Source organism: Mixophyes fleayi, chromosome 1 (assembly GCF_038048845.1).
Source record: "Mixophyes fleayi isolate aMixFle1 chromosome 1, aMixFle1.hap1, whole genome shotgun sequence".
In the NCBI taxonomy this organism is placed as follows: Eukaryota; Metazoa; Chordata; class Amphibia; order Anura; family Limnodynastidae; genus Mixophyes; species Mixophyes fleayi.
The window spans coordinates 354622869-354648445 of record NC_134402.1 but is presented as its reverse complement, the minus strand read 5'-3'; the positions used below and the strand labels follow the sequence as shown (position 1 = coordinate 354648445).

The window sequence follows — 25577 nt, the reverse complement described above, 5'->3', positions numbered from 1 at the left end:
TTTGCTTACAGGAGATGACTATTATACTTGTATGCTTTGTACTGGATGCTTTAGGTTATGTATTAATCATACATGCACACTATCCCGTTTTGTCCTGGAGACTTCCTAATTCTGAATAGGTCTTCCACTCCCGGGAAAGCAGTTTGTTTTCCCGCATCCTTCCGCTTCCTAGTGAAGTGGGCAGGATGGGATCCTGTATGATGTCAGTCCTGGCAATCCCTGTAATGTTGGCTTTCCCACCTGGGTGATATAGCTACACAGTAATATCAAGGAACTTTTTTTAACTCACAGCATTCCACTATTCCAATGTAATATAAAGCATTAGAAAACCATCGACATAACAAATATTAACTATATATAAATTTAATTTAAAAAAAACCAATGATAACAGTCATAAACGTATTTTTTTTTAATTTGCAATATATACACAAAAAAATGTAAATGGAATATAATACAATGTTCCTTTCAACTCAAAATTGCAAGGTAATTTTTATTCTCAATAATGACAACGTAATTTATACATTGTAGCTTATCTTTTTTTGTCTTTACATTGCGGACAGTAAAACATTTTTCTTTTTGTTGTGACACATTTGTCATCCTTTGTTAAGCCAACACAAGTGAAATGATACCACTGTTTACAAAGGTCACACTCCACCATTCCTTCTTTAGGCTTATGGATCTTGCAGAGGCAATGTGTTGTGAGTTGTATTTTTTTTTTTAACATTGTTTTGGCCTTGTTTAATTGAATATGTGGAAACATGGTAATGTTATTTTCTTCAATGCATTTGACTAAATGTTTCCTCATCTTGTCTTGTTCTAAATGTATTTTATTTAAATTCAACCCATTTGCCAGTGACACAGCATTGGCCAAGGCAAATACCCCACAATCATTTGCACCATCCTGTTTTTGGCAACATACCAAATTAATGTCAAGTACTGAATATTCACCAGTAAATAGCGGAGCATATAAACACAACATCTGTTCTTTAAGAGTCTCTGGTATTGATGGTTTTAGGGAGTCATAAACAGTCACTGAATTTTGAGACCTGTGTGACACCACCCAGTGAGCACCCAAATGGTGTATTTGCAGAATATTTTCACAGTCAATCTTAGAAACACTCCCATGTGCCAGTAACACTGTATCCTGCAGACCGGCAACAGAAGGGAATTTCTTTGATATTAAATACTGGGAGATATTCATGACATTGTCATCTAACCAGGCGTCATTGGATACAGCTTCTTTATCAGCAGTAGTTAATTTTATCCCATTGACTGTGACCCATGGACTCTCATTAACTGTAGTGCCTGAGTGGACAGTGTGAAAATCTTGTGATTCAGCAATTTGCGGATCTACTTCTACCGATTGCCATACATCTACTCTAAGCATATCAGCTCTTGATCCAACTCTCTGGGACGCTGGATGCTTAGGCTTTCCTTATTTTCTTTTTGGCAAAGGCTCAAATTTTTCAATATTTTTTCTTTTTTTGGGTGTTTCTATCAATGGTAAGCCTTGATCTTTTGGGATGTCTAGTTTAATTTCTTCAAGTAAAGTATTAAATTTTATATCCCAATTTTCCAGATATGTTTCTTCTTTCAACAGATAAACTGTGTCTGTAATATTTTTTAGTGTCTGTACACAATTAATAATAAGTGTTGTTCTTTTGGTCCTCCTTCGTGGTTCAAAGTGTTGAAGATCTTCAAGTGGTGACATCGTGTGCATGATACCTTCAGAGGGGTATTCAGCTTCATCTCCCCCTCTTACAGTATGGTCAGAAAAACAATCTGTGTCTAGTATAAATAATGCATTGTTTGAGTAAGATGGGTTAATTTTTTCCCATCCCCATCCCTCTACAAATTGAAAAATACAACACATGTGTTTACAAGGTAATAGAAATTTGATCCAATCTTCACATGTACATTCTGGACATTCTGCTCCCAGATTTACTGTATAATACTTTTCTTTATCGTATTCACTGTTGACTTTGAAAATGCCACTTGTGTGATCTATACAGGAAACATGTGTTCCATCGAGGTTACTTGACAATCTCCTCATAACGTGGTGAATAAATTCTCTTGGACGATTTTTCAGAAAATTTGGAACATCTTCATGGTATTTCCGGAAACTTTCGGAACTTCTCAAATTTAACTGTACATACCTATGTAAAAACAAATGAAAATCTATCTTATTACAACTATTAATTATGTTTTGCAAAAATTTACAACTGAGGTCATGTCAGGCTCTTTTTCAGCATTTATGAAGTGTAAGTGGCGTGTGTTTGAATTTCATACAAAGTAAGGTCATTTTTGGGTAAGTGACGTGGACGTGCCCACCACATTGTGGATACACCTCCTCTGCTAGTGCATTTAATTACAAGGAGGAGTGCCTGTTTAAATAGCACTTTGCCCCACATTTAGGATGACAGGCCTGCACATAACATAATAGAAATTACCCATGACATTTTACAAAGCAAGATGTAATTTTCTTAATGTATTTCTTCCTTGAAATACATTTTCCAAATATACTTTAAAAAAAGATGTATTACATTTTTGTGGCACAAGCCATTACTATAAATAGCAGACCCAAAATGTACTGAAAACACAAATCTTACTTCTTGTAAGTATTAGGAAAAAAACTACTGTGAAGCACTGTAATCATGTCACTGAGAGTGCAATTCTTGTAGCCATCCAGGTATGTATATTTAAGAGTCTCGTTTTGGCGCTCAAGTCCATTGTTTGTGTTAATTGCAATATGTAGTAATCCAGACCTGAAAACATGTGCCCATTTCTGTAGTGAGGGAGAGAGAAACATCATAAACAAATCATATTCATTTTAAATTGAAAAAATATTTTATTTTTCCCCCCAAACAATATAACCTTTATTAAAAAGATGAAACCAAACAAGTGAAGGATAGAACTGTTATTGAAATGGTCCATTATCAACTTATGAGGAATGTTAACAATGTATGCAGAGTGTTCCAACGTTCATATTAACGTCAACTGTCAGGAGTTCAATTAATATGTGTCTTCTATCCTGTCACTTGTTTATTAAAATACACAGAACATGTAAAGGCCAGTTCTAACAGAAAAGTTGAGGTGTTGTATATAGCAATTGGTAAAATTTTAGCTATCATGTAGCTACTACTTTCTAGAAAGTAAAAGATTGAAGTTTTTGTTTTGCTACGGGCAATACCTCCACCTTTAATTTTTAAATGATTGTTAAACCCCCCTCGTCATGTATTGTCCTTAAAAATAACAATAAAACTTTTACCTTTATTTCAGGCATCCACTTGTTTGAGAACCACTGCCGCAGTGCATCGCAGTTTTTCCAAATCTGGCAATTAGTCAGTATATTGAGAGCAACGTTGTGTTCCTCTATGTTTGTAGCAAGTGCTACACTACGCAGCATATTCAATATAACACTGCGACAACTGTGTACTCCATGTTGTTTTTTGGTCACCCATTCCATCCAAGCTTTCTCACGATGAAAATCGCAAAGTAATATTTGTGTATCTAAAATGTAAAAATACTGTTTATTGCAGTGAATTTATCAGATATACCCTTTGAATTAATACTCAAAAATCATTAAAGTTAGTTGATATTGACATTTTATTTGTATTATTATTTGCTAAGATTTGCTGAATGAAAACTTAATTAGAGCTTTCATGTTTTAAAGCTAACTTTAGTTGTGAAGTTTACTAAGTTAGTAAAAGGTTTGCTGGTACTTTTAGCCTACTTAAAAGGGTAATTCCATCCAAAACTAATAAATGTTTGGATTGTGTTAGCTGAGAAAAAAAAAAATTGGATATGGTTACTTGTTTATTTTGTCTCACACTTACCTTGATTTTTTGGGATAACTATGCATTTTTGCGAGATTATTTTTATGAAATGTAATTGATGCTGTTTAAAAATATAGATATTTAAAAAAAAAAAAAAAAAGATGCATAGCAAAAATAATTATACAGTAATTTGACTAACCTTTAAATAACTGAGATATTGCATTTATCTCCTCTAGGCAAAAGTCGACCAAAAAACATTTTGGATTCCAGTTTAAGTTCCACTTTTTGAAAATTTCCAAGGCCTCCTGTATGCATGCTGATGTTTCTTGTTGTATTACGAATGCTCCAACTATTGCATAGCATACATTTGTCCGAACACAAAGGAAAAACAGTGGAAGCGCATACCTTGTTGTTCTGTATGTAGCATCTAACAGTGTGATCTGGTTTCCATACATTTGCAATAATTTTTGTTGCCATTCAGCTTGGTAACATAATATAAAACTTTGTTTATTTGTCATTTCCTCAGAGGTTGTATTAGGACGACAAAAAATATTTAGTTGTGGGATTTGTTCTTTCCATTCTTTTAACTGGTTCAAAACATTTTCCTGATCCAAACTTGAGTTTCGACCTTCCTGTTTCGCTTTAAACATGAGATTGGCTAGGTCTTTTCTTGTGGGGTAAAAGCGTCTCCGTAAAGCTACAGGGGGATCATCACCCGGGAAAAGTTCTTGTGTTACAAACGCGTTAATGTGACTCATCATCTCATTTATTTTTCTAACCCCATTTCTGTGCAAACTGATTACTTTTTCTTGAACTCTTCTGTCGACCTTTTCCTGTAGGTTTGCTAACTGTTAGAGATGATAATTTAATTTTAAAATTTATAAAACACAATAAATATTACTGACGGAAATAATGTTAAACATTAAAACCATATCAATAAAAACATTTCATTCTTACTAAAACAAAATAACATGATAAGTTTATTACAATCTTACCTCTCCACTAGTTGCATGGAATTTATGTTCAGATAAATGTGGAAATCTAATTACGTAGGCATGATTGCCTTGTATTGTGTCACTTTGAAAGGCTTCTTTTACTTTCTTTGATGCATTACGTCTTCTTTTTTGTGTATCACTTTGGATCTATTAAAAAAAAGATAATTATTTGCTGTATGTGCATACCCGCACTGGCCTATCTCAATCACTGTTTTTATGTTTACATACTATATATGTAGAGTGTGTGTTTGTGTGTGTGTATATATATATATATATATATATATATATATATATATATATATATATACATAAAAATCCACAAATTAGTTTACCTTTGCCCTTCTAAAAATATGTTTGCAAAATTTCTTTACCAATGTTTTACATTTTATTGGTCTGACAATTAAGTTGTAACAATGTAATTCAATGTAATGTGCTTAACACCGATTTTACCATAAAATCTGGGTATCTGATAATGTGCAATACATTGATTTCAGCTGGACAGCCCATTTTTTTGGTATGCTGTATAATACGCCTCCTTTTGGTGAAGGTATGATCTTCTCCCTATTAAAAGAATAATTGAAAAGAGCACTATATTAAACAATATATGTATGTTGTATTTTATTGTTATAACGCCTCTTTGACTTCATTAGCTGTGACCATGCTAATGAGGATACCTCTCCCCATTAAAAATGTAAGACAGAGAGTTGTTTGATGGCTCCACAGTACAATCTTTCAGCAATGTTCTACACATTCATTCTTCACATTTATTGTACTGCCTATCGTAGTGTTAAGTGTAGTTGTTCCCTAGTTCATTCTCAGCTAATTGAATGCTGTTAAAATACTGCTCGTTTGAGGGCACAAAGGCATTGATTGCAGCGCTTCAAATAAATGATATTAGCCAGCACTATTAAAAGACAGGCAATGCGTGGAAAACATTTTATAATTAAAAAAATAAGAGATACCTGGGTGATTTGTCTTTGATCTCCATAATTTTTTTTCTTCACAATGCTGAAGTCTCTACCCAAATGACACTGTAGAGTTTTTCTCCCAACCACCACGTATGGAATTCCAGAAAACTTAATTAGTTTGCCATACTGGATATCATTACTTTTCCATTGAATTCTAGATCTTGCATTTGGTTTGAAATCTTAATGGAAGTGATAAAAATTACAGTATTGTATTGTACATTTTAAACATGAACAACAATGTATTAGGCGTTTTTCTATATAAATGTATATACTGAAGATAAAAAAGGAAACCATAATTATTACTATATACAATTTCAAATAAAAATTACAGATTGTAAATTTTAGGTATATTAAAATAAAATGTACCCTCTTTGCCAAATTCTTTACTCTTCTGATGTATAATGAAGTTAGATTGTGTATTTTCCTCAAATTCACATATTGCTCTCTGCAACATGTCCAATGAATGAAAGATTTCACTTTGACAGCTTTCCCTATCTCCACCTTTACAATGCTTATCCTACAAAACAAAACAAATTATGCTCATCATGTCCCAAAAATATGAAATCCAATGCTAGATTTTATATCACTTGTGCAAATTATTTTACCTTTTTTTCACATTGATTTGATGATTCAATGTCTTGCATGTGTTGGATGGCAGGTGTTACCAGTTCTGGTATTTCTGCACTAGTAGCCGAATGCATTTCTACACTAGACTAAACCTATATAAAATAAGAATCAGCTGCTAATCACAGATGATTTAAAAAAAAAAAAAAAAAGTTGGATTTGGAAAATATAAAGCAATATGTGATATAACTTTGCATGGAATTATCATCTAACAAATGAAAGAACTTACCTTATGACAGAAAAAAAGACTGATCTGGTCTTTCAGCTTAGAGCTTCTACTAACCCCAAAATTATTTTTGGATTTGAAGACACTACAGGACATTGCAGGACACAAGTTTTATAGGAGAAGGTGGGGTGAGAGACAGGTCACCAGCTGTAAATTAGGACTCATTTGTTATCTAAACAAATATAAATGAAACATATAAAAAGAAGGAAAAATAACAACAAATGTAAAGTCTCTAAGAGGTCAACATTCAATTTTAAGGATGTCCTAATAATCCTTATCATTCTTCAGTCGTCTAACAATTTATTCCTGTGCGGTGAAGAGGGGTCAGGTAAGGTACAGGTCAAGAGCCATAAATTAGCTCTCAATTACTATAATAACACATCTAAAGAAAACATAGAAACCAAAAGATAATTAACAAAAAATATAAAGTTTTTAAGAGCTCAACATTCAATTGTAAGGATGTCATAATCATCCTTATTATTCAGCAGTTGAATCTGAATTTATTTGTGGTGTGAGGTCCATATTGACATTTTCATTGTGAACATGTATTAGTGTTTATCCTTAAAGCATACATAAAATATAGGGTATCAATATTTAACACATTCAAGATTGTAAGCTTTGAGCAGGGTTCTCTTACCTGTGTCTGTCTGTATTACCCAGTATTGTTTTATTAATGTTTGTTCACAATTGTAAAGCGCTCCAAAATTTTATTGCGATCTATAAATAAATGTTGATGATAATGTGATTGACAGAGATAGTGGGCTGAAGCTTGCTATCCGTTATTGAAATATAGTGGTGTAGTACATGCGACAAGCACTTTCATGATCACTTCCACCATATCTTAAATAACAACATTGAGACAGGGGATGGGGTACTCAGGTTTAATACATGACACTGTGCAATGCATCACCAACACAGGGAAATAGACACTGCTGACAGTGGGTAGGCATTACTGTTGATGTAAACACCTGAAACTTACCTTATTATTCCACAGTAACAGAACAAGAGTGGGGGAGTCCGCTGGTCATGCCATCCATTGTCTATTTGGGAACTGTAGTTGAATTCAATTAATGGTTTTTTTTTTCCTCCCCAAAACACAACACTTCTTATTCTGGATCATATGAAAAACGCTGTACAAGTTCTAGATTCCCAATATAGGTGTACAATTAAAGTTTATTATGCTCGGGTCCTTCTTGTCATTAGATGTGGTGTTCTACACGTGGCACTACACCCAAATATTTTTGAAATTTGAGTAATTTTTAATATTTTAACAGCTATGAAAAAGTAATTATTGACAGGCAAAAGTAATGTAGGCATTGAAGAATACACTCGAAAGTGTCCCAACTAGTTCTCAAAATATAAAGGCATATTATATTGTCACTTTTTTAAAAGATAATTAAGAGAACTTATAGATGTACATATTTTGTTGTACACTGCTTGGTAGAACTGTTATACTTTATGCATTTATCTAATATTTTGACATGTTTTTAGGACACAAGCGGAAAGTGTGAAGGTTTCTTATACACGGCTTACATATACACATGTAAGAAATATCTACTTTACATGGGATGGGTGGAGGGTTGATTTAAGACTACTTTTCCAAGTCTGGTGGATTTAACACAAAAGAGAATGTGCTACATATAAACCAGTGTCCGGCCAAGTTATGGCCAGTGATCCTACCTGTGTAAGTTAATGTACATTCTGGATTATTGTGCACCTTTTTCACAGACGGTTGGATGACACTCAAGACAATGAATGTGCCAGTCCTGCATCCACCTCACATGCCCCGTGTGCCAGTCCTGCATCCACTACACATGCCCCGTGTGCCAGTCCTGCATCCACCTCACATGCCCTGTGTGCCAGTCCTGCATCCACCACACATGCCCCGTGTGCCAGCCCTGCATCCACCACACATGCCCCGTGTGCCAGTCCTGCATCCACTACACATGCCCCGTGTGCCAGTCCTGCATCCACTACACATGCCCCGTGTGCCAGTCCTGCATCCACTACACATGCCCCGTGTGCCAGTCCTGCATCCACTACACATGCCCCCTGTGCCAGTCCTGCATCCACTACACATGCCCCCTGTGCCAGTCCTGCATCCACTACACATGCCCCCTGTGCCAGCCCTGCATCCACCTCACATGCCCCCTGTGCCAGCCCTGCGTCCACCACACATGCCCCCTGTGCCAGTCCTGCGTCCACCTCACATGCCCCCTGTGCCAGCCCTGCGTCCACCACACATGCCCCCTGTGCCAGCCCTGCACCCACCACACATGACCCCTGTGCCAGCCCTGCACCCACCACACATGACCCCTGTGCCAGTCCTGCATCCACCTCACATGCCCTGTGTGCCAGTCCTGCATCCACCACACATGCCCCGTGTGCCAGCCCTGCATCCACCACACATGACCCCTGTGCCAGTCCTGCATCCACTACACATGCCCCCTGTGCCAGTCCTGCATCCACCACACATGCCCCGTGTGCCAGCCCTGCATCCACCACACATGCCCCGTGTGCCAGCCCTGCATCCACCACACATGACCCCTGTGCCAGTCCTGCATCCACTACACATGCCCCCTGTGCCAGTCCTGCATCCACCACACATGCCCCCTGTGCCAGTCCTGCATCCACCGCACATGCCCCCTGTGCCAGTCCTGCGTCCACCTCACATGCCCCCTGTGCCAGCCCTGCATCCACCTCACATGCCCCATGTGCCAGTCCTGCATCCACCTCACATGCCCCGTGTGCCAGTCCTGCATCCACCTCACATGCCCCCTGTGCCAGCCCTGCATCCACCTCACATGCCCCCTGTGCCAGCCCTGCATCCACCTCACATGCCCCCTGTGCCAGCCCTGCACCCACCACACATGCCCCCTGTGCCAGTCCTGCGTCCACCTCACATGCCCCGTGTGCCAGTCCTGCATCCACCTCACATGCCCCCTGTGCCAGCCCTGCATCCACCTCACATGCCCCCTGTGCCAGCCCTGCATCCACCTCACATGCCCCCTGTGCCAGCCCTGCACCCACCACACATGCCCCCTGTGCCAGCCCTGCATCCACCTCACATGCCGTGTGCCAGTCCTGCATCCACTACACATGCCGTGTGCCAGTCCTGCATCCACTACACATGCCCCCTGTGCCAGCCCTGCATCCACCTCACATGCCCCATGTGCCAGTCCTGCATCCACCTCACATGCCCCGTGTGCCAGTCCTGCATCCACCTCACATGCCCCCTGTGCCAGCCCTGCATCCACCTCACATGCCCCCTGTGCCAGCCCTGCATCCACCTCACATGCCCTGTGTGCCAGTCCTGCATCCACTACACATGCCCCGTGTGCCAGTCCTGCATCCACTACACATGCCCCGTGTGCCAGTCCTGCATCCACCACACATGTCCCCTGTGCCAGTCCTGCATCCACCACACATGCCCCCTGTGCCAGTCCTGCATCCACCGCACATGCCCCCTGTGCCAGTCCTGCATCCACCACACATGCCCCCTGTGCCAGTCCTGCATCCACCACACATGCCCCCTGTGCCAGTCCTGCATCCACCACACATGCCCCCTGTGCCAGTCCTGCATCCACCGCACATGCCCCCTGTGCCAGTCCTGCATCCACCACACATGCCCCTCACACACTAGCACCCCTTCTACTTACCTTTTTTTACAGGAATGCAGCCAAGATCGGAAAGAAATGATGGCGCTCCTGCACCGACTACCATTCACTTTCAGCAGCCCGCCTAACACTTTGCACCATGTGACCGCTGCGATCACATGACCCTGCGACGTCATATTGACGTGCCAGGGTACCTAGACCGAAGGGGATTTAGCCGCTACCCACCTATAGCCAACTCAACTGGCACTAGAGAGACGTCAGCCAATCGACTGTCAGGTCAAGTGCAATTGTAACCCGCGTGATTTCTCTTCTCTCTCTGATTGGACAATCCCCCGCCTGGTTACCGTGGAACGCACAGCTCTTACTTACATGGCGTCTTAGCAACGTGAGTGCTCCTTGTCTATGTGCGGAGAAGGGCCGGGATAATGTCTCCTCTCAGGGCTCAGAGTCTTCTAATGATAAGAATGGTCGTGATGATGGCGGTGGTGAGGGCACAGACATTTGTAGGTGAGTGTGTGCAAAGAAGGGTCATGGTGGCCGTAGGATGTGAGGCCTATGTGTGCTTCTTTCTCTAATGCCCGCACATTGTGCTGTACTAGTCCACTGTAAAGCGCAATTCTTATTTAATTTACACTTCTTAAAGTGTGATTTTGTTTTCTTCAGTCCACAAAATGACCTTCAGAGATGTGACATTTTGTACCCTTTTCCAGGTTTCTACCCTTCAACAATCTTTTTGTCTGGACTAAATGTGACATCATTCCTTGTTACAAACTCATCAGCAGTCAGTTTATCTCTTGCTGTCATTACAAATACCAGTAAGTTAAATGGTTGGTGTTCTGTATAATCTGTCATAACTGTAACAAATAACAATTGTAATCATAAGCTGTATATTTTATGTAGGTTCTGGGTACATGTGTACAGTGTTTATTATATTTCTTCTTTTAGATTCTGTACCAGCACAAAGTTGTAATGGGAATAGCAGCACCGAGAACTGGTCCTCGACTTTGGATGTTGTGATGCAGCCGGTGAGTAGAATTAAAAGTAATATTTTGGAGCTGTATTTTATTTCTATACATTTATTTTTGAGTCTCCAATTTCCTTGTATTGATAGTCCCAACAAATGGATTGCTAATCCTTTTATGGAAAATTAATGATCCTGTGTTCAAGAGCATGGGATTGATACACTCCTCATTTTCCATGCTTAAACTTGGTGCTTTTCTAAAAATAAAATAAAAAAAATTCTCATATCCTAATCAAGTGAAGGAAGAGGCATTTTAGGAGCCTCATAGGAGTGTATTTGTTCTCCCACCCCTGGGGGTATATTTACTAAACTGTGGGTCTGAAAAAGTGGAGATGATGCCTATAGCAGCTAATCAGATTCTACCTGCATTTAGTCTGGTATATTCTATAAAATGATAGCTAGAATCTGGTTGCTATAGAGGATGTCTGCACTTTTTCAAACCCGCAGCTTAGTAAATAAATATACCCACTGGAGAGGCTCCTGAAATAAGTGTTCTGTATCCTAGTTTCAAAACTGGGATTGTATTAGGTTACAAAATGATATGTCAGTAAGATATTTGAAGAAAGAATTACATATTAAAAGTTATGTAAAGAAAATGTTTTACTTCGCTTTGGTTATTAAAGAAGCAGCATATTGCAATATCATCATCAATGGTTATTATAAATTACGCAGTACCTGACAGTTGTCATACAAATGATATGGGTATGAACCAGTAAACACAGTAGCAAAATATGGGAGTGGAAATACAAATTGGAGAAGTGCAAATACACAAGTACAATTTAAACGGAAAGTTATAACAGACACACAAATATAAAATAAACCAAGACATAGCAGGTACATGGAGTTAGACAATGAAAGAGAGACAAGATACATGGGGTAGATAAGGCCCTGTTGATGAGATCTTACAATCTAGAGGAAGCAGTAAGCAGTCTCAATGGTATGGAAAGCCCTTGTCTCAGCATAAAAGTCTGTAGTTTGAGGAACAGATAAGAGCCTCACTCTGCTCCCCTGCAGTCCATGGTGAAGCTCTGAAATAGGGGCTGCTCCTTCTATTTATATACTTTAATGTACTAATTTAACATGTGCGACATAGCCAATTAGAAATAATGTCACAGTAATAGAAAAATCCCTTTAATTAACGTATTAGCGTAAATATAAGTTAAGCCACATTCTGTGGTATACCACAAAATATGTGTCAACCAGACATTGTAAATTCCATCTGCCTGCACCTATCCTCTAGTACATATTCATCTTGTGATTGCTGTATGTTTTTTGCATGTAAGCCGTATATGTCCCAACTCGACACCTCCGTTCTGCACAAGATCTACGTTTCTCTTCCACTCTCATCACATCCTCCCAATCACGGTTACAGGATTTTTTCCGGGCTGCACCCACTTTGTAGAATTCCCTCCCACGCACAGTAAGACTTTCCTCTAGTCTTCAAAGCTTCAAGCGTTCACTGAAAACCCACCTCTTCAGACAAGGTTATGATATTCCTCAACCACCATTTTAATTTCCCTAGATTACCCTATTACCATCCTCTACACAGCTAACGCAAGACAACAACCCTCTGACCAACATTGCAACACACACAGCACACTCAATACTTTTACCTTTGCATTCGAGCTGGTCCATTGTGCAATATGATGTAGCACATGCCCTTGTGTTTCAAACTCCTATTGTCCTATAGATTGTAAGCTTGCGAGCAGGGTTCTCTTACCTCTCTGTCTGTATGTATTACCCAGTATTGTCTTATTAATGTTTGATCCCAATTGTAAAGCGATACGGAGTCTGCTGGCGCTATATAAATAAAGGTTGATGATGATATATGTCACGTACACCAGAATTCACTAAAATTAATCCTTAATGTTACTGGGATGCGCTTTGCCTTTTTAGGTCTGCGTCTGCATGTCACAAACCCCAGCGCACTGCGCTGGTAAAGACAAAATCTCAGAGCATTGATGTTCAGGACAGAGATGGCACTAGATAGATACAGCTCTGCCCAGCTGCAACTGAAACGTAGCTGACATGTGAAAGTTGCTGCCAGGCAGATCTGAGCCCCTCCAACAACACCACCTTTCTTAATGGCAGCCTTTCTGGGGAGAACACTGGGTAGTGGGAGGAAATGTATTTTTTTTTTTTTTTTTAAAGTTAATCAATCATCGCTTTGTTTTTATTTATTTTTTAAAACCCTGTTAGACTGGTGACAGGTCCTCCTTAAGCTTGTATAGGAAGGAAAGCAGTGTCTTCCAATTACAGTTTCTGGTATGTCCTGTAATAAAGGCAGAATCGTGGTATCTAAGTTGTAGATGTGTTTTGTAGTATATGAAAATATGTTATTAATTCGGTTTATTTTACTGCTTTTTATAAATTTGGAAATTTACATTATTTGTACATCTCTTCAAGTACAAGTGATATAACGATGAAGCACATATGGAAATAAATACTATCCTCACAACATGTTTGCATTTTATTTGCAGAATGTATCAAAAGTCATGGTGACTTTCAACAAGAATCTGACTCTATGCTCGGTGAATGCAACAAATTGCTTCACTAAGGATCTGTGTGTGGTGGAAACTCTCCAAGTCACTGCCTGTGAGAATAACGCACCTATCGCCAGTCTACTAATCCACGCAGAAATTTATGTCAATACTACTTTTGTAGGGGCTGTGTCAGGTAAAGGGTGAATTCACCTTTGTGTTGTTGGGCTTCTCTGTACAAGTAAATAAAATTGATAGGTTCTAGACCACTTCTAGTCATTATAAATATGTTTGCAGACTGTATTCCAGAAGAAAAAAATTATATTCACATCATACACTCTTTGGTCTTTAGAGTCTTGAGGCAATAAGACAATCTGTAGTACCGGGTTGTGGACCACTAGCTCGATATTCATGATTTTAAGAATAACATTCAAACCTAATTTCAATCTGTCATGAAAATCTAAAATCTAAATTCAAAGCATGAGCATCTAACTTTATTGAACAGCACACGCGGTTTACTTGAAACCCACAGGGATATGTTTATTTTACAGACAATAAAACAGTGATACCCAATCAAATATACCAACCACTAGGATCCTGTCCTTGTAACCTCACTAGTGGGGCGTGTGATATCCTCTGCTGCTGTGATCAGGTAATACATGTGCCCACTATAGTGTAATAATGCTTCAGTACTAAAAGTTCATCACATACATGATTCATCACATCATCTTAACTTGATCATTATACCTATTGCTACCATTCATTGTAATAGAGGCATCCAGTCCATTCTTAAATCCATCCAGTGTATCTGCCATGACTGCTTCTTCTGCAGTGAGTAAAACAATCTTGCCACCTTCACCTCAAACTCCTGTTCTTTCCTGATATTGAAAATGTCGTTACTCCAGTCGCAGTGAATGCCCCATTGTTATCTGTGCAGTCTGGTGAATCTAAAACTTGTCTGACATATCTTTGTATTATCCAAGTATATTTTTGTAGACATTAAGTTGGTCGCATACAAGGTGCTAATTTATCAAATCTTTTATTATCATTTTTCCCCTCCATCATTGTTTTATTAATTAGATAGCCAATCTCTGAATCCTCTCAAGCTCTCCTATGTCTTTCTTATACACAGGTACCCAAAACTGGACCCCATATACAAGATGGGGTCTAACAAGTTGCAGTGTAATTTAATAGTTATTATGTTTTACCTTGTCTGAAATGTTTATTTTGAATAATAATAATTTAGTGTGCTGTGAACAGATGACGGGTAATGGTAAAATGCATATATACTTGCAACTATGTCTACCCAGAGAGTTTTCAGACAATAGACACTTCTCCATCATCAATGAAAATACCAAAATACTAGTGCAACCAGAAATTGGACTAATACTTCCAGGCTGCATTACTGAGTATTGCTCCTGTGCACTAATTATCTACCTACATGAAAAATAGCAACTCTTAATCGTTGCTGTGTGATCCATATACTGTGATATGGTAGTGGAGGACATTGGGCTGCTCTGGGACACCTTGCAGCTATGCCATTGTGGATTCAATCCGTTTATCTGTCACACGGAGCAATCAGCAGTGAATAAGCTGCTGAGTAATTTTGGTTGATTTACCTACTCATGTGACATGTGCTTTTACCATTTTCTCTCTAATGTGGGGAATGTAATATTTGACAGAATCTTTTATCAGTAATGTTGATACGGTTTGTAATTTATGCCCAATTAATAATCTTTTTAAAGGAATGCAACTCAAACATGAAAGCGCTGTTTAATGGATCCTGTTACTCGGGGATTTTTGGTGGAAATGTGGCGCCGCCCTTTGACCAGCTGTGTAGTGTCCAAGAAAAGCAGCGAGTTCCTGACTGGTTTCCGTTCCTGTGTGTCCAGTCCTCCATGGACAATTCCCCATTTCTGGGCTATTTCTACCAGGGATATACACAGTAAGCATCGATAAGTTGGTGTCATGATGTATATAGACGCAGGGTGCCTGAGGGATGGAGTGTACAACAGTTTCTATTCAGTTGTTATTAGGAAGAAACATTATGTAGAGACCACGGTACTAGGGCAGATATTATTATTACTCTAAATTTATGTCACCGTCAGCTTTTTATTTCCAAGGAGCTCAGGAATTACAGGAGACCGTTTGATGCACCTCACCCTAAGTTTACATAAAGCTGCATTCATTCATCGACTTTAAATGGTGGCGTTTAAGGCAACGGTATCTTAGTCTAATCTTTCAGTAGGTGGTTGTGCAACTTTAAATTGTCAGTGTTCTTAAGATCCCTCATATATTTCATATATGTCAGAATATTACACAATGTGTTTTCATATTGATATTTTAAATTTAGTGGCCTGTTGATTGTTTTTTTAAGCGAACTGTGAAGGCTTATACTATTCTACCAAATCTGCACTATTTATTAACAATTTTCTTCTTGAGTAATCTTTTGTTTCCTTTCTGTGTACAGGATCCCTTCCCAGACTCCATCTTTCAATCTGAGCTTCCAGACTATTTATGAAAGAACTCTCAGTGGTTATAGACAAGGGAATGCCATTTTAATAGATGTGAATGGTTTCAATGAGTATTTTACAATCCCACAGGTACTGTATCATGTACCTCCTCAAAGCATACTGGTCAATACACTGACGTATCCGGCAAGAACAAAACACATTGTGTGAGCAAATGCAAACAAACATACTCTTTACTAACTTGGCAATTTGAAAATTTTATTGCTCTGGCAATGTAATGTTTATGGTTATGCTGTTCCTCCTGGCATTTCTTCGTAATGTTTTGGGAGGTCAAAGTCCCATTTGGAACGAGACACCTTAGCACAGTCTGTTGGCAGAAAGGTACACTTTTGAGACATTTGTTAAAAAAATAGGAGCGCAAAGGGTTAGTAATCTTAGCAGTGATTTCTGCAATGGACAGATGTAATGGACACGGTATGACAATGCTACAGTTTTTTCCTGAAGTACATCATACATCACTTGTGTGACAATACAACCTGTCTTTCCACATCACTTCCTCTCTGAACATATTTCATACATGTGCTCTGTTATTTAATAACATTCAATAAATGTGCTGTAACAATAGGAAATGATCAAAGTTAGCATTGAATTGGTTGCTATGGGATACAGTATATTTGGGTTATTTGCTTATTGCTTTTAAGTCAGTCCACCCCATTATGGAGTTTAAAACATTTAAGACTTTTAAATTAACCTTTCACGCGCTCAGTGGATTTTAGTTTGCCCCCATCCTGTTCCATCAGGTGTAGAATTAAAAAAAACAGTTCTTCTTGTTCTTTCTTTTTTTTTACTGTTTCCTCTCTTTTCCATACACCTGATTGGACAAGTTTATGGCAAACTTGGATCCACCATTCTGGTGACAGTTACAGGCTTTAATTAATCACCCTGTAAATTTGCAAATGATTGTACAAAAAAATTTGTTTTTTCCCCCCCAGCAATCTACGATTGGGACATGTGTAAGCTATGCCCCTGTGGCTTACCTTCAAGATTTCAACACTACATGTGTTACTAATATAACAACATGCTCAGATGTTCTAACACTTGATTTGGGTCAGATGATTAAGGCTGGAAATGGAAGTAAGTTCGAAATTTACTACTTATCTAATTTCATATGAACAAAACGGGAAAAAATCCGGAAAATGTGTATGGTTTTACTCCCTAGAATAGATTTAATGGGTTCAAACGGTCCGTTTTCTCAATGGGTGTCCTTTCCTAATTTATTTTGTTGGCTTGATATGCTCCATAGCAGAATATATCTAATGGAACTAGCAGCTGAAGGATTTGTCTTCAGCAATAACAAGACGCTCATGCCGTCCTCTGCCTACGTGCGGCCCTCCTGACCAATCATCGGCTAGTGTCAGCATTTTTACATCTTCAGTGCGCTGGAGATTTACCAACCACTTTCATCAAGCAGGTGACTCTCGAGTGCAGGTTGGACATATGCAGAGTGCTGCATAAGATGGCACTCCCGATGAAGAGAGAAGAATGTTTATATTTCTTCACATCCATGTATTGTTAGATGCATACTGCTAAAATAATTCTTTATATTGTAATTTCTCTTGCATCCATTGTGGGACATTGGAAGATTAGAGGTGTGTGTAGGCACTTGGGCACTTTAAGTAGCAGATGAGTGTGCAACAGACACGCCCCTCAGACCTTCTAACGTGTACACAAACCTTTTATTTCATACGTACGTAAGGTGTCATTTAAACTTGAATAACTTACATAATACAGTAGGAACAACATGCATAGTACAAACACATTTATTTTTATTTTTGTTTTTATCTTTCCTACAACACAATCAGCACATCCTAATCTGTGGCTGAGTGACTACTAAAGTCTAAATAAGCATCTGCAAATCCTTTTCAAACCTCTAACTATAAGCAGTTCGCTAGTCTAGGTGCTTATCATCATCATCATCCGCTACTTACACCTGCTCCTGACCAGCTGAAAATAAAATCTCTCTTTCAAACTCGCTATTACTGTACATGACTTTCCTTTAAACACTCCTTTCCTCTGCCATCATGTCACTTCAGGCATAAGGAGTGGTAAGTGGCAAAACGTTGCAGGTCTGAATAGCTGTTGCATACGTCAACTTTCAAAAAACACAGAGATACACTACACAAACAGGTGTACCTCTAACTCCAAATCAGTCCCACTGTATTCTATAAATGAGGACAAGGTGCTGGAGAGCACCTCATAACTCCACAACCCGTTTTCCCTTGTTTCCACCTCCAGAGTGGGGACCCACACAGCCACAAGTAGTGATGCAACCCCAATGCAGCTGCTGCCATTCAGGCAGACAGTCTTTCTGCATCCTACTCTGGAGGCGGGGCAGTTTATAGGTCCACTTCTCTCTCTCCACATTGGATGGAGAGAGCTGTGGTGAGCTGCATCTGTCCCCGGTCACTAGGGTTTGCAAACATAATTTGTTGCTGGCTAAGGGGTCGGGTGAAGGGCTGTATGATTAAACCCTCTCCCCAAGCACTGACAGTGTAAGACAGGGAGGGATCTATTCATTGAATGGTGATAGCCTAGTCATTGCTGGGTCTGAGGAGAGGGAGGAGCCTAAGTTTGAATCCCTTTCTTGGTCCGCTTTTCCTCTCCCAGGAAAGCCTACCTTTAACTGACAAAGTACAGAACCACTGTGATGTCTATATCTCCTACCCAAAGGGAAATAGAGTGTAGTTTTGGTGGTGTTTCTCATTATTTTCTGTGGTGTTTTGTTTGTGTTGTAGTGCACTTTCCTCGTAGTGATTGTGTTCTACACATGTCTCTATTTCTGTAATGTTAGACCAAGGTAGTGGCATGGGTGAGGCGTTCTCAGTATCATATTTTTTTTTTTATATTTTCTAAATGTCGCTCCAAATTACATAGTGGACAGTCTGGGGCAGACTCCCTTTGCCCACCTTGTGAAGCCGAGGTCCATTTTCCTCATTCACCAAATCCATTACTGAGCATGCTCAACTTGTAAATAGCCTTAGGGTACTGCGTAAGGAGAATATTCTGTTTCCCTCTCAATTTTTCGCTACAGAACCCAGGCTGGTGGAGACTCTTCATCAGATTCCCACGCTATCTCCACAGAAGAACCATCTTGGGCTCAGAGTCTGGCCAAGTCGGTTAATGGTTTGGCTGATGTTTTCTCATCTTTGGAAAGGATTTTAGACTCTTTTCTCTTCTACTAGACCAGGCAAGGCTGGTTCAGTCATGGGAACATTCTGACTCTGATCTTTCCTCTCAGGAGGAAAGTGATTTAACAGATGATTCAGATATACAGGAAGCTTCGTATTTGGATGAGGATTCCTATAAAAGACAAAAACGCCATGTCGGTTCTGTGGAATTTTCAACTTGTTTACTTAATAACTCTAGTAGCTATGCTACCAAGCATTCTCAAAAAGATAACAATGGAAGGTGTTCAGGTGATTGTTGTAACTAGTTTGGCCTAAAAAAGTCTTGGTACACAGAGGTTCTAAAACTGGCAAGAAGCCCTTCATGGTGTCTTCTGCTAAGACAGGTTAATCCAAGGGCCGGTCCTTCATCAGGATTTATTTTGTTTTGCCTTAATGTCATTCCTGTTGAATGCTAAAAACAAGAAGCGATCTTTAGCTAAGAATAACCATAGAGTTTGGAAATTTTCTTTCTCTTACTGGTGAACAGAAGGGAGTTTCCACTTCTTTCTTTAAACTATCTAGGTTACTTCAGTTCCTAAATTCCTTTAGAATTTAGGAACAGCAGTCTGAGGCTTAGTTCCTTAAAAGTACAGGTTTCAGCTGTTTGTCTTTTTCAGAGAAGACAGGTGATTAATTGTTGTGGTGTGGGGCCTCGGCAGAGCAGCTGTGTCTGGCGGTCACTTGGTCTTCTGCACATACATTCACAAAGTTCTAGAACTTCAACCTTTTTGCGTCCAAAGATGCTAGTTTTAGACAGAGTATTTTTTTCAACAACTTCAGATACTTTTGGTGCCCAAAACATTAAAGGGGGGGTGGTTAGCGGACACTGCATCTATCCTTGGTGAATGTTTTGTTGATGCCTTTTAGTAATACAAGGCAATAGGAAACAATACAGTGTTCCTAGACGTTCGCTAAAACCTAATACCATCCTGTACTGACTGCTGGTACCTAAAACATTGTGGTGGTATGTGTGTGGAGAGCACCTGGATCCACTAAGTTTCCCAATTCCTTGTAATGCCACAATCTGTACTCTTTGCAAAATTCAAGCCTACTGTATAAAAAGTTAGCTGCCATACAGTCTTAAGTCAGATAATACAGTCCTATGTTAATCATGGACAAAAACAGTCAAAAGACAGCTGCTGCCTGGCTTGAGAGATTTGTGCACTCATCGTCTACAAATAACTGGAGACTCACAGCAATCTTCCTCCCAATCCCTATCAGGTGTAAGTGAGCCTTCCTTGCAACATGTTCTTCAGGCGATCTTATAGGAGAAAAAAAGTTATGGACAAAACCCAATAGAATTTGACCCTGTTACGCCATAATCTCCCAAAAACAGAGTGAGTGGAAGAGGCTCTTGAGGGCACTACTGCGCATCAAAGGAAGACATTTCTAATCTTGTTTAGGGGCTGCTTTGGGAAGTCCCCATGGTTCCAGTGTCCCCAGTGGATGCAAGAGAAAAATTAACTTTTGTACTTACATTGAATCCTTTTCTCAATGTCCATTGTGCCCTTTTTTGTCATATTTCCTCTTTCTGTTTCTCTTTTTGTTTCTCTCTCCTTCCTCCCCCCCCCCCACCTCCCCCCCCCCCCCCCCAACTCTCCCTCTCTTCTTCCTCTCCTGTGGTTGGGTTAATAAAATAACTGAGTTGCTGCTGGCTAGGGGATAGATAGGGGGAGGAGCTCAGACTTCAGTAAGAATTTCTTAAAGTGCTCAAGCTACTGCATGCACTTTTATAGCCAATGGTTCCAGTGTCTTCCAATGGACTTTGGACTTTTTACTTTAGATGATATGGGGGAGTGGCCCGGTTGAGCATGGAATAGCATGTGCTTTACTTGCTCTCCCACCTAATATCCTGCTTTTATCTGTATTTAGCTGCTGATTTGGCTTCATCTTTATATCTGCTCCTCCTACATCCCCCTTCATACATCTATAATTTAGGTATCCAGTCTCCAGCTACAGCACCAAGCCAGAGATATGGGTCTGATGGTAAGGTCTTCAACCCGATCTCCTCTCATCGGCCTGGGAAGCCTGGTGATATTAGACAGCTGCACTTCAGCTATATCAATAGAGCCTGAGACGTCATTCAGGAGACTTATTGAGCATGAAGGGCTCTGATATATCCTGTTATGGTGGTAGTTCCACGACCTGGTGGTGCAGGAATTGGCTTGCCATTTTACATGCCTAGAGGCCATTCTTTCGAACGTGATCAACCATGGTGTTTGCTGTTGTTTGTGGAGTCGTTGAGATCTGTCTTACTGGGTCAGCAGTCTCTATCCTCAAGATTTGGACAATTGCTTGTAGCTAGAAGGTGTCAGGCACCGTCCCGCACTCCTACCTGGTGCCGGGACGGACGCCTTCTCTGCACCTCGTCCCGTTGCTTAGCAACGGGATGTCACTTCCGCTCCTCAGACCGGATGTTCGGGCGCATGCGCCCGAACATCGCGTCTCCGTTGCTAGGCAACGGAGACGTTCAGGGCCGCTTCCTGTCGACGGTCAGACCAGCTGACCGCCGACCTCCACTCCTACCAATGATAGGCGGTAAGCCACTATTTAAGCCAGACTCTGGCACCACTAGGGTACCAGAGTATCTAGTCTCCCAGCCTTGTCTCTTGGCTCCAGTCAGTCACATATATTTATATATTGATTGCTCCTTCTGGACTTTTGACCTCTGCCTGTCTGACCACTCTACTTCGGATTCTCCCTGGTTCCTGTTTGATATCCTGGCTTCGACCCCTAGCTTCCTGACTACCCCTCTGCCTGACGCCTCTGTACCTTTCTGCCCGCTCGGTTTTGACCCCGGATTGTCGACTTCGTTTGTTCACCCGACCTCGCTGGTAACTACCTGGGAGGGCCATAACCGACACGTCTCAGCAGCTAAGCCCAAAACTCCTTCCCTGGTGAAGACCTGGGGCGTGGTTAGACTCCGCGCCTCCTTACGTAGCAGCGCTGATACCAGCAGGTGAGGCTTTCCGATTACCTTGTTCGTGACAGAAGGTCTTGGATATAATTAAAGGTGTGTTTTGAGGGATTTAGTCATATTTTAGGCCTCAAAATCAACTGAATAATAATAATATGTCAATACTTTTCCTGATCTGAATGGACTGCACCACATTCGCATTCCTTGCATACAGTTAAATATTTGGGAATATGTATATCCAAGAGGGATTCCGTGCCAAATTGCCCCAAATGTGTAAGGGAGGTGGGTACATTTTGGCATCTATTATGGGAATGTCCAGTAGTGCAAAGATTTTGGCTCACTGTGACTCGCTGTTTAAGGAGGACGTTCCCTTGCATGCCCTTAGGGTACCTTCATTCAGGCAGACCTTGAATAGGGCAATGGATTGGCTAACCTGTCAATATGTGATCCACCTAAGTTCTGTAGAGCAAGGTCGTGGATGTGGCTCAAACGTTTATAAATGAGTGGGTATGATGAATGAAACCGTGACATGGATATCTCAGCATAAATTACACACAGTTTTGGTCAAAGTGGGTTGAGTCTCATTATGCAATTGGCAGAGGGAATGGATACTTAGACATCCAGCCCATGAATATGCATGCTAATCTTATATTGTATACTCGGTGACCACTTTATAACACACTTTTTTTTTAGTGCAAATATATAATCAGCCAACATGTGACAGCAATTTAATGAATAAAAGTATGCAGACCTGGTCAAGAGGATCAGTTGTTGTAAATACCAAACACCAGAATAAAGAAGAATTGTGGTCTAAGTGACTTGTTGGTACCAGACAGGGTGGTTTGAGAGTCTCCTGTAATTTTCATACACAGCTTCCTCTACAGTTTACAGAGAATGTTGCACAAAACAAAAAAACACCCAATGAGTGGAAGTTCTGTGGGCAAAAACAATTTTTTAATGAGAGAGTTCGGAGGAGAATGGCCAGACTGGTTCAAGCAGACAAGAAGGTGACAGTAACTCAATCATGCACTACAACTGTGGTGTGCAGAAGGCTGTATATGAATGCACAGCACTTTGAAACTTAAAGTGGATCATCATCATCATCATCATAATCATCATTTATATAGCGCCACTAATTCCGCAGCGCTGTACAGAGAACTCATTCACATCAGTCCCTGCCCCAATGGAGCTTACAGTCTAAATTTCCTAACATATACACACACACAGACAGACAGAGAGATTAGGGTCAATTTTGAATGCAGCCAATTAACCTACCAGTATGTTTTTGGAGTGTGGGAGGAAACTGGAGCACCCGGAGGAAACCCACGCAAACACAGGGAGAACATACAAACTCCACACAGATAAGGCCATGGTCGGGAATTGAACTCATGACCCCAGTGCTGTGAGGTATAAGTGCTAACCACTATGCCACCGTGCTGTGGATGGGCTACAGCAGCAGAAGATCAGACCAGACCAGTTTCCACTGGTCTCAGCTAAGAGCTGGAAACATAGACTACAGTGGGCACAGGCTCGCCTAAACTGGACAGTTGGAAAACATCATCTGGTCTCACAAATATCGTGAGACCAGTTTCTGTTGTGGCACATGGTAGGGTAATAATTTGACATAAACAACATGAATCCATCATCATCATTTATTTATATAGCGCCACTAATAACGCAGCGCTTTACAGAGAACTCATTCACAACAGTCCCTGCCCCATTGGAGCTTACAGTCTAAATTTCCTAATATAGACACACACTCACACACAGACAGACAGGGAGACAGACAAAGAGGGAGAGACTAGGGTTAATTTTGATAGCAGCCAATTAACCTACCAGTATGTTTTTGGAGTGTGGGAGGAAACCGGAGGACCCGGAGGAAACCCATGCAAACACAGGGAGAACATACAAACTCTACACAGATAAGGCCATGGTTGGGAATTGAACTTATGACCCCAGTGCTGGGAGGCAGAGGTGCTAACCACTTAAGCCACCGTGCTGCCCACTGTGCTGCTCCCATGACATTCTGCCTTGTGTCAATGGTGCAGGCTGGTGGTGATGTTGTAAAGGTGTGGGGAATGTTATCTTGGAACATGTTAGGCATCTTATTAGCATTTGAGCATTATTTAAATGTCATGACCAACCTGATTATTGTTGCTGACCATGTGCAACCCTGTATGTCCACAGTGTACCCATCTTCCAATGACCACTTCTAGCAGGATACCACAACATGTCCTCTCAAGTTAGTCCCACAAACATGACATTGAGTTCAGTGTACTCCATTGGCCTCCAGTCTAATAGTAGACTAACTTTGGTATGTGGTGGAATAGGAAATGCGCAGGATCAATGTGTAGATGACAGATCTGCAGCAATTGCATGATACAATCTTGTCAACATGGACCAGAATCTCTAAGGAATATTTCCAGCTCCTGGTTGAATCCATGTAATAAAGAATGCAGTCTGTTCTTAGAAGGGGTGTCCAACCCTGCACTAGAAAGGTGTACATGCATTTGATATACTTCACACTTGCATAAGGGATTCACGTTGGTCTCATGGTGCACTCAGGGATAACCTCCTTTCTGTACCCTGTAATAGGTTGTGCAACTCTGTGTACAAGATGAACTTTGGAGATAATTGCCAATACATTCCTTATTAACAGAACAGGTATTTTGGTGGACATTATGACATCCAAATTGTGAATCATAATGCATGTTACTTTCTTTAAACATTTTTGTATATATTTTGAGTATGAGTGGTCTTGTCATTTTTAAGGCTTGTAGCCCAACTCAGACAAGCCGTTCTTTTTGCAAAAAAAACATCAAATCAATTGATTTTTACAATATAATTTAAGTATGGGCTTATATTGTCAACATTTACTTTTTGGGTTTTACCTCTCTGTATGTATTACTTAGTATTGTTTTATTGCTGTTTGTTTCCAATTGTAAAGCGCTACGGAGTTTTATGCTATATAAATAAATGTTGATGATGATAAAACTAGTTTAGAGGGAGAAAAGGAAGTTGAAAACATGGGCATTTCCTTTACTAATTCAGTAAGCATAAAGTACATGCTGCTGTCAATTTCATATTAGTTTAACTTGTTTTATTATACTATATATATATAGTGGCTCTTTAAACATTAATCTATTCTATTTATTTCAGGCACTATTCCTCTCATAAGACACAGTCAAAACATTACCTTGGATATTGCTAATACAGGTTTGCATTTTGTTTATTTACACCTGTTTTTAATAATTA

At 40.1% G+C, this 25577-nt stretch overlaps 2 protein-coding genes across 2 annotated transcripts in view; one reads left to right on the top strand and one right to left on the bottom strand.

The window, feature by feature from the left end:
* Positions 1–529: 529 nt before the first annotated feature.
* On the bottom strand, positions 530–5913 carry LOC142108856 (uncharacterized). The gene is made up of 7 exons (XM_075192790.1): positions 5734–5913; positions 5222–5332; positions 4772–4918; positions 3976–4624; positions 3269–3510; positions 2610–2785; positions 530–2156 (listed from the first exon to the last, which is right to left on the bottom strand). The coding sequence occupies exons 2-7, from the start codon at positions 5276–5278 to the stop codon at positions 1436–1438; spliced, it is 1992 nt and encodes a 663-aa protein (XP_075048891.1). The 5' UTR covers positions 5279–5332; positions 5734–5913; the 3' UTR covers positions 530–1435.
* Positions 5914–10549: 4636 nt separating this feature from the next.
* The window catches only part of TCTN2 (tectonic family member 2), a 29079-nt gene continuing 14051 nt past the window's right edge, over positions 10550–25577 (top strand). The window contains exons 1-9 of the mRNA XM_075177247.1: positions 10550–10713; positions 10917–11021; positions 11152–11231; positions 13708–13903; positions 14259–14359; positions 15453–15652; positions 16178–16310; positions 17171–17312; positions 25482–25538. Of these exons, the coding sequence (XP_075033348.1) occupies positions 10632–10713; positions 10917–11021; positions 11152–11231; positions 13708–13903; positions 14259–14359; positions 15453–15652; positions 16178–16310; positions 17171–17312; positions 25482–25538 (1096 nt within the window). The 5' untranslated portion in view covers positions 10550–10631. The remainder of the gene's footprint in view (positions 10714–10916; positions 11022–11151; positions 11232–13707; positions 13904–14258; positions 14360–15452; positions 15653–16177; positions 16311–17170; positions 17313–25481; positions 25539–25577) is intronic.